The following is a 12,481-nucleotide window of genomic DNA, read 5'->3' as shown; positions in this document are numbered from 1 at the left end:
CCCCTCCCCCTCCCTCTCCCCCTCCCTACACTGCTCCTTCGCTACCCTGTAGCAGAACTACGAGAGTGCTGACGATATTCCACTGATTCACCCGAAACGCAGATAGACCGCGTAGCGCCATCTGGCGGTGGCGTTTGCAAGTTAATTTACGACGCTAACCGTGACAGTGTTCTATTATCTCTGGTGTATGCGCAGAAGAAACTCGGAAACTCAGAAACTCGGAAACTCAGAAACTCAGAAACTCGAAAACTCCGAAACTCAAAAAGTCGGATGTTGTTTCAGGGCTTCCATAATGCTACGACTAATTATAATCCGAATATGAACCTGTTTGTGTGTCTAGAGTCGGTTGCTAATAGTTACCTACTAATAAGTTTGATGTACTATAATAATAATAATAAACTATAATATACATATCTGTAGGTGTGAGGAGTCTAGCTTCCCGCTGCTGCCGTCGGCGGTTCGCTATGAGGTCGAGGCCGGGGTCAACGCTGACCGCCGCGTGCCAGACATCGAGATGATAGCTGATGTCTACGACAAAGACATCGGACTCGTGTACATGAGCGAGAACGAGGTAGGTGGCAGCACCGACGTGTGCATAGGTGGCAGCACAGAGGCACATGCGAGAGAGTATAGAGTGTAGCGCAGAGCACAGCGGGTTCTCATATAATATGTCATCATCTTATCATCGTCTATCGTCACGATTCTCGTAATACTGGAACATTTGCGAATGCAAGTTTCTCCACATACAATGGAAGCACCTATCGCCTAAATACGCAGAGACCAGCTTTTCGTTCATTAGTACTCGCGGCTCATAGATTTTTAAATACTCGCGTGTGACACTCATGTTGTCTTTGCTGTCCTTCAGGGGGCGCTGGAGGTGCAGGGGACGGTGTCGCGGCCGGGAACCTACAGCTTCGTGTCGCATCACTATCAGCCGAAGCACAGCGAGTTCTCACTCGACGTCATCGTCGACAACGGATACCACGTCTACGAAGGTACGCGGGGGTCGTGCAGGGGTCGCGCATGGGGGGAGGGGGAGTGTGCAGGGGGTTGCGCGTGGGGGGCAATTAATAGGGCAATTGCCAGTTTTAGTTGCCATTTTACTGTTCTTGTGTTGTTGCCACGCTAATGTTTTCCACGTCGCTGTGCTGCAGCCGTGTTGCCGGTGCCCTACTGTGGCTCCCTCTCTGGGTGTCGCTCTCTGGTGGAGACGGGAAGCAGAGATTTCCAGTTTGAGGTTCAAGAGAACTTCACCCTGTCCTTCCAGGTGGCCGGCAGGAAGAGTCTGTGGATGGTAGGTCTAGCGTGTGTCGTATGCTGAGTGCGGTGGCTACTGATCATATATTGCTTAAAGGAATGCAAATCTATCGGTTCTTTGCGTATTTTCAGTTCAAATGTGTTTAAATTATGCTTAGATGTGTGTACTGTAGATCGTATTGTATGTTTCATGAATGTTTGGGATTTATTGTATCCCCCGCGACGAAGTCGACGGGGATACTGTGGTTTCATGTCTCCCCAGCCGCCGCCGCCGCAGACAATTTTCCTTCCGCTTTATAACTCGACCCCTAATTGACCTAGCGCTATCAAACTTGGTATACTTACACCTCTTGGGGAGAATGTGTGTCGCATACCAAAACCAGGTCACTGCAACCTTTATTTGACCTTTACCTTGACCTTGATCATATTTTCCTTCCGCTCTCTAACTCGGCCCCTAATTGACCTAGCGCTACCAAACTTGGTATACTTACACATCTTGGGGAGAAGGTGCGCAGCGTACCAAAACCAGGTCACTGCAACCTATATTTGACCTTTACCTTGACCTTGATCATATTTCCTTTCCGCTCTATAACTCGGCCCCTAATTGACCTAGCGCTACCAAACTTGCTATGCTTACACATCTTGGGGGAGAATGTGTGTCGCATACCAAAACCAGGTCACTGCAACCTTTATTTGACATTGACATTGACCTTGACCTTCATCATATTTCCCTTCCGCTCTATAACTCGCCCCTAATTGCCCTAGCGCGACCAAATTTTGTATACTTACACATCTTGGGGAAAACACGGGGGATACTTGTAGTTGGCGACAACTGCCCTTTCTAGTTATTTATTTGTTATAATGTCGTAGAGGTCACTGTAAAGGTTATTGTATGTTTCATGACTGTTTAGGACTACATTTTATAACAATTTAGAGATCACTGTGAAGGTTATTGTTGGTTTTCTCGTACATGTAGGACTATGTGTTGTAGCATTGTATACATTAATTAATATGTTTTATTTCCGTGTAGGACTATGTGTTGGTGATTCCATCGACCGACCAGCGACCGGACTTCAACGCTAAGGGGATGGTGGACAAGGCTTCAGACTTCATCCAGGAATGCGCCAAGGATCACTTCTACGTGGAGTGAGTGTCTGCAGAGCTGCTGCTCGCGTGTGTGATTCTGTGTGTGACTGTGTGTGCGACCATGTGTGTGATTCTGCGCGTGCGTATGGTGCGTGAGACATTCCGCATGGGTCGTTATAGCGATACTAGTTACATGACAGTTCTAGAACATTACGTCTCTCTGTTATCTCTCCTGCATTTTCTTGCTTTCTCTCTCTCTCTCTCTCTCTCTTTTTCTCTCTCTCTCCCTCTACGTTACCTCTACAGTATATTATACATATATAAATATAGTATATGTATAGTACATGACAGTTCTAGAACATTACGTCTCTCTGTTATCTCTCCTTCATCTCTCTCGCTTTCTCTTTCTTCCCCCCTCTCTCCCCCTCTCTCTTTCTCTCTCTCTCTCTCTTTCTCTCTCTCTCTACATCTATTTCTACTTTATCTCTATATTACCTCTCCTTTATCTTCTCTCTCTCTTTCTCACACACACAGCCCTAGTCGGCAAGGCTTCTGCCGTGACGCAGTATTCTCGCTGACTACTGAGTACAACAACGGTGCGCTGCAGTGCGGGTGCAACATTGACGGGTCGCTCAGCTTCCAGTGTGAGGAGTTTGGCGGACGCTGCATCTGTAAGGACAACGTCATCGGCCGCATCTGCTCACAATGTCACCCTGGCTACTACGGCTTCCCTAACTGCCAGAGTAAGTGTGTGTGTAAGAGTAGTTACTATACATAACTAGTGATGTCCCGATGATCGATTATAATCGAAAATCGATCGATTATAGTCTCAAATTCGATAATCGATTATGAAAACAAATAATCGATTATCGGAAATACCAAAACAAACAAACGAGGAACTGTACTCACGATGTGTGAATTGATATGACAAGTAGAGCACAAGTCCTGCAGGGGGTTAATGCTACGAGAGTAGCGTTGACAGAAACACATCGTAGCTACGAGCAAACTCACGATAACAGGAACTTCATAATTTCATATAACCAGGCTGCTGATTAGATGAGAATCGATCACAAAATTCAAATTCATACACATTTATTGTACATCACAGTAATTTATGCATATTATGATGGCTAACCAATGTTTGATGAAAAATTACGTGGTACTTTTTGTGGTTTGACACTGTCCCACAGATGTTATCCGTAGATGAGATTCTACTATCCGTATTGTTTGTTACATTGTGTTGGAGAGGATATTCCATTGGCAGGACATTAACTCGGCTACACAGCCTACACTATTAGAACACAAACAACTTACTTACTATAATAAAGAACAAGTCTTGATCATGTTTGTTTAAAACTTTTAATGTTTTAATAAAGGCATTTAAACCATTTCTTTTTAAATTGATTAAATACTGTATAGGAGGAACAGACATTGATATACATACAGCAACCTTCACAGAGTTACTACATGATCATAAAACATGATAATATTGAATGCTATGTATAATTGTATATAAAATGTAAGATTAAATTTAATCTATGCTATTATTAACCGATTATCCGATTATAATCGATTATCGATCGGTTAAGGGAAACCGATAATCGATTATGAAATTCCAGCCGATTCCCATCACTGTAACATAACCATACCACACTACATAGCCACAGTAAGTATGTGTGTAACAGTGGTTACTACATAACCATACCACACTACATAGCCAGAGTAAGTGTGTGTGTAAGAGTGGTTACTACATAACCATACCACACTACATAGCCACAGTAAGACTCTTACACACACACTTACTCTGGCTATGTAGTGTGGTATGGTTATGTAGTAACCACTCTTACACACACATATGTAGTGTGGTATGGTTATGTAGTAACCACTCTTACACAACACTTACTGTGGCTATGTAGTGTGGTATGGTTATGTAGTAACCGCCAGAGTAAGTGTGTGTGTAAGAGTGGTTACTACATAACCATACCACACTACATAGCCAGAGTAAGTGTGTGTGTAAGAGTGGTTACTACATAACCATACCACACTACATAGCCACAGTAAGTGTGTGTGTAAGAGTGGTTACTACATAACCATACCACACTACATAGCCAGAGTAAGTGTGTGTAAGAGTAGTTACTACATAACCATACCACACTACATAGCCGGAGTAAGTGTGTGTAAAAGTATAGTTACTACATAACCATAGTTACTACATAACCATACTCACTCCCTCTCTCACTCGTTTTCTCGCTTCCACTCACTCACTCACTCACCCATGGCTGTGTCTTCCTTGCAGAGTGTAACTGCCCTAACGGCATCTGTGAGCAGGACACTGGTAAGTGCATCTGTCCGCCCAACGTCGCCGGGCCACAGTGCAACGTCTGCCTGCCGGAGACGTTCGGCTACGATCCTTTTATCGGCTGTGAGGAGTGTGCGTGCGAATACTATGGTGTCGAAGACCGCAACATGACCTGTGACCTCATCACGGGAAAGTGCCGGTAGGTGGCACTGCCGGGCGGGCAGGCAGGAGCAAGGGGGTGGGGAATATCGAGTTTTTATTGTTGTTTTGTTAGATTATGCCGCGTTCCGTGTCATTCAACTGCATTCCATGTTGTTATTCCATGTTCCGTTTTGCTACATTGCATTCCATGTCATAACTGTGTTTTTGTGTCATTACATCGTCCCCTGTGTGGTTACACTGTGTTTATTGTCGCTAGACCTCGTTAGGGTTAGGGTTAGGGTTAGGGTCGTCAAGCCGTGTTTCATGTGACAACACCACATTCCGTGTCATCGTATCGTGTTCCATGTCATAACACAGCGTTCCGTGTCGTCCTGCTTCAGCTGTAAGGAGAACGTGGTCGGGAGGCAGTGCACGGACTGCATGGTGGGCAGCTACGCCTACCCTCACTGCGTAGACTGCACGTGCAGCCGGTATGGAGTCACGCGCGATGTGTGTGACCAGACGAACGGTGACTGCATCTGTAAGGTATGTGTGGGAGAGGGGGAGAGGAGAGAGAGATAGATAGATGGAGAGGGAGAGGGAGATAGTGTAGGAGGGAGCGAGAGAGAGAGAGAGAGAGAGAGAGAGAGATAGTGTGAGAGGGAGAGAGAGATAGAGAGAGAGAGAGCTCACTCGCGAGAAAGATAGAGATAGATAGAGCGAAAGAGAGAGAAAAAAAAGAGAGACGAGAGAGAGAGAGAAAGAAGCCATCTCTATATATCAGCTATATATCTGTCTCTCTCTATCCTCTCTCTATCATCTGTATTGAGTAACAATAAGTACAACAGTCACACAGCAGTAGCAGCCTGTGCGCTATATCACTATGTACGTCTCTCTCTATCCACCGCAGGACAATGTGGAGGGAGCGCGCTGTGACCAGTGCGCACCAGGCTCCTACTACCTTCACCCAGACAACGAGAAGGGATGCACGAGCTGCTTCTGCTTCGGAGTAACCAAGGCCTGCGCCAGCTCCGAGCTCGTCGTCGTATACGTAGGTGGCGCCACCTCACGATATCCGCCGGGCTATTATAGCTCCGATCTTCTTGCTTTGAACTCTTGCTCAGACCTTTCACTCTGACCTTCTTCTCCGACTTTTGCTCAGAACTTGGCAGAAATGCTTTTCAGTAAAGTTACTTGCGTTTTTGCCGAAAAAAAATGCGAACCTACTGAAATTTGATTCTTGTAAATGGAGTTATAATGTCAACTCATTGTAATCATTCAGGACTATATGTGCTATATATGCGCTATATATGCGCTATATATGCGCTATAGATGCGCTATATATGCGCTAAATATGCGCTATATATGCGCTATATATGCGCTATATATGCGCTATATATGCGCTATATATGTGCTATATATGCATCTCTGCGTTTTACTTACTGCCGAGTAGCTCGGAAATGCTAAAAGCGTCTGCGACATGCATACACAGCGACGTTCTCTTGTTCTGACATGGCGTCTGACGTTCTATTGTTCTGACATGGCGCGTTCTCTCTCCCCCGCAGATCATGGACATGCGGGACTGGAACGTGACAAACCTCGAGAACCCGTTGATAGACGATGCTTCTAACCTCGCCTACAACGACCCGACGCTTATCAACGTACGCGTCCGTGAATCGCGACCCATCGACCCCGACGCCGCGTCGTACTTCGTTGCTCCTGCGCCCTACCTCGGCGACAAGGTACGACCGCCAGGTGGCGACGGCGTCGCGTGCAAAATGATGGGCGGGAATTTAGACTTTAAATTGTGAGCGCGGTTAAGTGGGTAAAGCTAGGATTCGATGCTTACCGTACTATATGATCGCGTAATAACCGCGGGCGCCTGTAAGCAGCACCTCAATTTGAATCGGGTAACCAAGTATTGCGCCTAGTATATTTCCCCTCACGGTATGGCGCACTTATAAACCGCAGAGCAAATACAGGGTTGAAATCTGAGGCCAAATTTGCGGTTATTACGCGAGTATATACGGTAGCAAAAGAAAAATCGTTCGTGAATTATCGAATCGTTTGCTAGAAACCGAATTGAATGCGAATAAATAGGTCACCCGTTTTGCCGAGATTAGATGAAAACGCAACTGAATGTTCTACTGCGCGTTTGCATGAATGGTCAATTATTAGCTCAGCTGACGAAGTCAGATGCAGCTGGTAGAATCGCATGAATGTTCGTCCGTCCGTCCGTCCGTGCGTCAACAGTTACGGCACAAATCTTAACCGCGTGATGTACGATCTTGATATTCGGGACGTCGGGGGGGATCGCGAAAAGGACTCGGGATGTCGAATTTGGGGGTCATGGGTCAAAGGTCAAGATGTGTACTTAACTTAAGGTATAGGAGGAAATATGGAATTGCGGCACAGATCTCAACGGCTCGACCTACGCTCTTAATATTCGATGGCTATAGTGTGATGGGGAGGAAACCCATCACCAGCGCGAAATTGGACGTCACAGGTCAAAGGGCAGTGGGGAAAAGGTCAGATATCAGACATTTTCTGAGGACATGGTCTAACGGACCGAGTGCAAAACTTTTTTGTTTCAGCGCTTTATTTTTATCACTTTATTGAAAGGATCGCGTGAAATGTGCTTTCCGCTGACGTACGAAGAGTAAGTGTCTGATAACCTTTTGACCCTCAAGAGGAGGGTTAAACATGGATTTGTTTACTGTTAACAAAGGACTGAACTGCTTTTGCTATTAGAGCCCCCTCCACCCGCCCCCATCCTCCCCCCACCACCACCACTACGCTCGCGCTCGACGCATATCCATGATAACGTTAATATAGCGAAGTCATTAAAGTTACACATCTATATCTTTATTACTGTACCACCGGTATAGCAAAGCCTATCAACGCGGTGGTGGGAGGGCGCACTTGATTCGGTTGCCAGTGAGTTTATCAGAAGAATATCCGGCTACAGTACACGTCAGTTGAGCACTGTCGCTCTGCGGCACTTGTTTAAAGTTGCTGTAAGACTTTAACCACTAGAGGGCGCTATCAGAGGTGTGTATCGTCTGCAGGTGACGTCATACGGAGGTCGCCTGACCTACTCTGTCGCGCACACGCCGGCAGATCAGGACGCTTACCGCATCATCCAGGGTGATGTCATCATCACGGTAGGTGGCGCCCTCACAAATTATAATAATAATAATAATAATTTAAAAAAAAAATTATTTTATTTATAATAATAAATACATTAACAATAAAAACGAGAATAATGTAAGCATCTGCATAATACAATCTATCACGTATTTATAATGACATGTTCTCTTTCTCTCTCTCTCTACCCCGCTCCCCTCCCCCGCTCACATCTGCCGCACGTGCGTGCGTGTGTACAGGGTAACAACATCAGTGTTGTTCACACGTCCATGGATCAGCCGGAGCCTGAACTCTCCACCCACATCTCTGTCGCTCTCGTAGAATCCTCGTTCGTCCTCGCCGACGACGCTGCCCACCAGGTGGCGGTGACGCGCGAGCAGTTCATGATGGTGCTAGCGGACGTCACGTCGCTGCACATACGCGCAACCTACTACAGCGCCACCCAGGACTCAATGTGAGATGGGCTTCCTGTCTAACATTATTATGGTTTATTATATATGTATATATATACCTCGATATGTGATATGTATATATTATAAATATATATACATATACATATATATATTATATATATTAAAATGCCACGCCATCCTGAAAATAACTGTTCCTCCTCTTTATAATCTATCTTTCCCTATCTCCGTCACCCTCTTGAGCTCTCTCTCTCTCACCCTCTCTCTCTCACTCCTCTCTCTTTCACCTCTCTCTTTCACCATCTCTCTCTCTCACCCTCTTTCTCTCACCCCTCTCTTTCTCTCACCCCTCTCTCTCTCACCCCTCTCTTTCTCACCCCTCTCTCACCCTCTCTCTCTCTCTCACCCCTCTCTCTCACCATCTTTTTCTCACCATCTCTCTCTCACCCCTCTCTCTCGCCCCTCTCTCTCACCCTTATCTCTCACCATCTCTCTCTCACCCCTCTCTCACACCATCTCTCTCTCACCCCTCTCTTGCTCACGCCTCTCTCTCTCTCACCCTCTCTTTCTCACCCCTCTCTCACCCTCTCTCTCTCACAACCCTCTCTCACCCCTCTCTCTCACCATCTCTCTCTCACCCCTCTCTCTCTCACGCCTCTTTCTCTCTCTCACCCTCTCTCTCTCTCACCCTCTCTCTCACCCCTCTCTCTCTCTCACCCCTCTCTCTTTCACCCCTCTCTTTCACCCCTCTCTTTCTCACCCACTCTCTCACCCTCTCTCTTCTCTTTCACCCCTTCTCTTTCACTCCTCTTCTCTCTCTCTCACCCCCTCTCTCTTTCACCCCTCCTCTCTCTCACCCCTCTCTCTCACCCTCGTTTCCCTCACCCTCTCTCGCCCTCTTTCTCTCACCTCTCTCTCTCTCACCCCTCTCTCACCTCTCTCTCTCTCTCTCTCTCGTCTTCTCTCCCACTTTTCTTTCTCTTCTCTCACTCTCTCTCTCTCTCTACCCTCTTTCTCTCACCCTCTTCTCTCTCTCTCTCTCACTCACTGCTCGCTCCTTTTCTCTCGGCCCTCGCCTCTCTCTCTTTCTCTCTCGCTCGCTCGCTCTCTCTCCCTCTCTCTCTTTCACCCTCTTTCTCTCTCTCTCTCTCTCTCTCTCTCACCTCTTTCTCTCTCACTCGCTCGCTCGCTCTCTCCCTCTCTCTCATGCTTGTGTGTTTCGTGCAGGATTGCTAACGTCTCGCTCCCCATCGGTATCGTGGGAGGAGCCGAGACAGAGGGACACGACCTAGATCAGGCGCACAGCGTCGAACAGTGCCAGTGTCCGCGCAACTACGAGGGAAGCTCGTGCGAGGTACGTGTGCTGCCATCTGTGCACGACGGCCGGAAACTTCGTCGGCCGTCGTAGAAGCGAGAGAAGCGATGATATGGACATTTTCCCTGAGAAGTGTGAATATTTTCTGAGATGGCCGCCGATATTCTAAGATGGCCGTAGAGAAAAAAGCAAACAACACCTGTCCTGTCATTAATAGGTTACAGCGATTTTTTCACCCAAGACATTCAGTTAATAAAGAGATAGATCTCAGTTGGATAATAAATTGTCGCATGGGACGTCCGTGTGCGTACGTGCGTGCGTGCATGCGTGCGTGCGTGCATGCGCGTGTGTGACGGTGTTGTTGTTGTTGTTGTTGCAGGTGTGTGCTGAGGGCTACCACCGCGTGGACGAGGGACCCTACCTCGGTCACTGCGTGCCGTGTAACTGCTACGGACACGCGGAAACCTGCGACCGCAACACCGGAGAGTGCGTCGTAAGTACAGCTGCCGTCAGGGGGCGCCGGGGAGGGGGCGGGAGACGACGGAGAAAGTAGAACATAGAAGATGGTGGAAGGGAGAGGGTGGTATAACTTAGATGATGAAGACGGGAGGATGTAACTATGCGGCGGGTGGTTGTCATGGCAACAGCTGCCGCCGCCCTCCTCTCTGCGCGTCACTCAGGTGACCCCCTCATGCGTGAATCTCCCGTCGCAGGATTGTCGCAACAACACCGTCGGTGCCAACTGCGATCGCTGCGAGCTCGGTTACTATGGCGACGCGACGCAGGGAAGCGAGTGGGACTGTCAGATCTGTGCCTGCCCTCTGCCGACGGTCGCCAACAACTTTGCGGCGTCGTGCACTCCCCTCGAGGACGGGTTTGAGGTGACGTGCGTGTGTCTGGAAGGATACAAGGGTGTCAACTGTGAGATGTAAGTACTGCTGGGAGAGAGGAAGGGGAGAGGGAGGGAGGATTAGTACCTATTTCCTGATTCCCAGATAATTCTCCAGAAAATGCTCAATTCCTTGTCCTGAAAGTAAGTTTCACCCGCCTTCTCTTACAAGGTTAGTACTACTGTACTACATTCTTATGTACATTATTATTATTGTTATTATTATTATTATTATTATTATTATTATTATTACTCTCTTTCACTACGCTGTGTTTCCCCGTGTCACCACTAGTATGCGGCGGCACCCGCCAGTGAAAACTGAGAGAATCTCTTTACTAGCCCACTATACTAGGCCAGTAGCTTACTAGGGCACAATAAATTAAATTAATTATCACCACTAGGTGTGCTGCTGGTTACTGGGGCGACCCGACGGAGCCGGGCGGGGCGTGCGTGCGCTGCGAGTGTAATGACAACCTCGACCTGTCCACGCCCGAACCCTGCGACACGGCGACAGGAGAGTGTCTGTCATGCGGCAACGACACGGGAGGACCTGCCTGCAGCCGATGTGTGCCCGGTTACTACGGCGACGCCATCATCGCAAAGAACTGCGTCCGTACGTAGTGATCGACGCAATGTCGTCGGAATTTCGTTTTAATTTGTTGTTGTTTGTTGTTGTTGCTCGGAGGGCCGGTGTTTTGCCAATGTTACCGGCCCTTCAAATAATTTGCCGGCATATGCCGGTGTGCCGGTGCTAATTTCGCGCGCTGCCCTGACCGTAGGTTACTCATGCGCAATTAATTTTTAAACTTATAGTGATGCGTGCATGGGAGGTAGTAATGATGATAATGGTGATGATGCTGATGACGACGATGCTGACGACGACGATGCTAATAACGACGATGACGACGATGACGACAACGATGCTGATAACGACGATGACGACGATGCTGACGACGACGATGCTAATAACGACGATGACGACGATGACGACAACGATGCTGATAACGACGATGACGATGACGATGCTGACGATGACGATGCTGACGACGACGACGATGACGATGCTGACGACGACGACGATGACGATGACGATGACGATGATGATAGGGTGCTGGTGGCCGGTGCGTGGCTGTCGGGCAGCTAACACAAGCACCCGTCATCATCACCAGCTAACACAAGCACCCATCATCATCACCAGCTAACACAAGCACTCGTCATCATCACCAGCTAACACAAGCACTCGTCATCATCACCAGCTAACACAAGCACCCATCATCATCACCAGCTAACACAAGCACTCGTCATCATCACCAGCTAACACAAGCACTCGTCATCATCACCAGCTAACACAAGCACTCATCATCATCACCATCTACAGGTTGTTCGTGCGACGCGTGCGGGACGGAGGAGTGCGACTTTGACACCGGAAGCTGCCGCTGTGCCGCCGGCGTCGAGGGAGTCGCGTGCGACCGCTGCCAGCGCAACATGTACGGCTTCAGCTCCTGCGAGGGATGCACGCACTGCAACTGCTCGGAGGCATCGATGAGCAGCCAGTGCGACGCGGAGACGGGAGACTGCGAGTGCCAGCCCGGCGTGCGCGGGCGCACGTGCGACACGTGCAAGAACGGATACTGGAACTTCTCTCCGTTCGGCTGCCAGAGTGAGTCATAGATAGATGTGTGTGTGTGGTGGGGGGAGGGGAGAGGGAGATAGGTAGTCTGGTAGAGAGAGAGAGGGGGGGAGACAGTGTGTGTGCGTGAGAGAAAGAGAGAGGGGGGAGAGAAAGATAGAAGGAGAGAGAGAGAGGTGGGGGGGGAGAAAGAGAGAGGGGGGAGACAGTGTGTGTGTGTGTGTGTGTGAGAGAGAGAGAGAGAGAGAGAGAGAGAAAGCGAGAGAGCGAGAGAGAGAAAGAGAGAGAGAGAGAGAGAGAGCGAGGG

At 48.3% G+C, this 12,481-nt stretch overlaps 1 protein-coding gene across 1 annotated transcript in view; it reads left to right on the top strand.

Moving 5' to 3' along the window:
* The window catches only part of LOC106813716 (laminin subunit alpha-like), a 52,489-nt gene that overhangs the window by 33,409 nt on the left and 6,599 nt on the right, over positions 1-12,481 (top strand). Inside the window, exons 24-39 of the mRNA XM_014817926.1 lie at positions 421-571; positions 866-995; positions 1,155-1,294; positions 2,288-2,403; positions 2,878-3,086; positions 4,640-4,841; positions 5,185-5,329; positions 5,694-5,834; positions 6,349-6,525; positions 7,852-7,947; positions 8,170-8,384; positions 9,568-9,694; positions 10,035-10,148; positions 10,369-10,583; positions 10,946-11,157; positions 11,923-12,204. Coding sequence (XP_014673412.1) covers positions 421-571; positions 866-995; positions 1,155-1,294; positions 2,288-2,403; positions 2,878-3,086; positions 4,640-4,841; positions 5,185-5,329; positions 5,694-5,834; positions 6,349-6,525; positions 7,852-7,947; positions 8,170-8,384; positions 9,568-9,694; positions 10,035-10,148; positions 10,369-10,583; positions 10,946-11,157; positions 11,923-12,204 — 2,672 coding nt within the window. The remainder of the gene's footprint in view (positions 1-420; positions 572-865; positions 996-1,154; positions 1,295-2,287; positions 2,404-2,877; positions 3,087-4,639; positions 4,842-5,184; positions 5,330-5,693; positions 5,835-6,348; positions 6,526-7,851; positions 7,948-8,169; positions 8,385-9,567; positions 9,695-10,034; positions 10,149-10,368; positions 10,584-10,945; positions 11,158-11,922; positions 12,205-12,481) is intronic.

The sequence above is a fragment of the Priapulus caudatus genome, unplaced genomic scaffold, assembly GCF_000485595.1.
Source record: "Priapulus caudatus unplaced genomic scaffold, Priapulus_caudatus-5.0.1 Scaffold813, whole genome shotgun sequence".
Taxonomy (NCBI): Eukaryota; Metazoa; Priapulida; class Priapulimorpha; order Priapulimorphida; family Priapulidae; genus Priapulus; species Priapulus caudatus.
The sequence above is the reverse complement of the archived record's forward strand: the minus strand, read 5'-3'. Positions and strand labels throughout refer to the sequence as shown.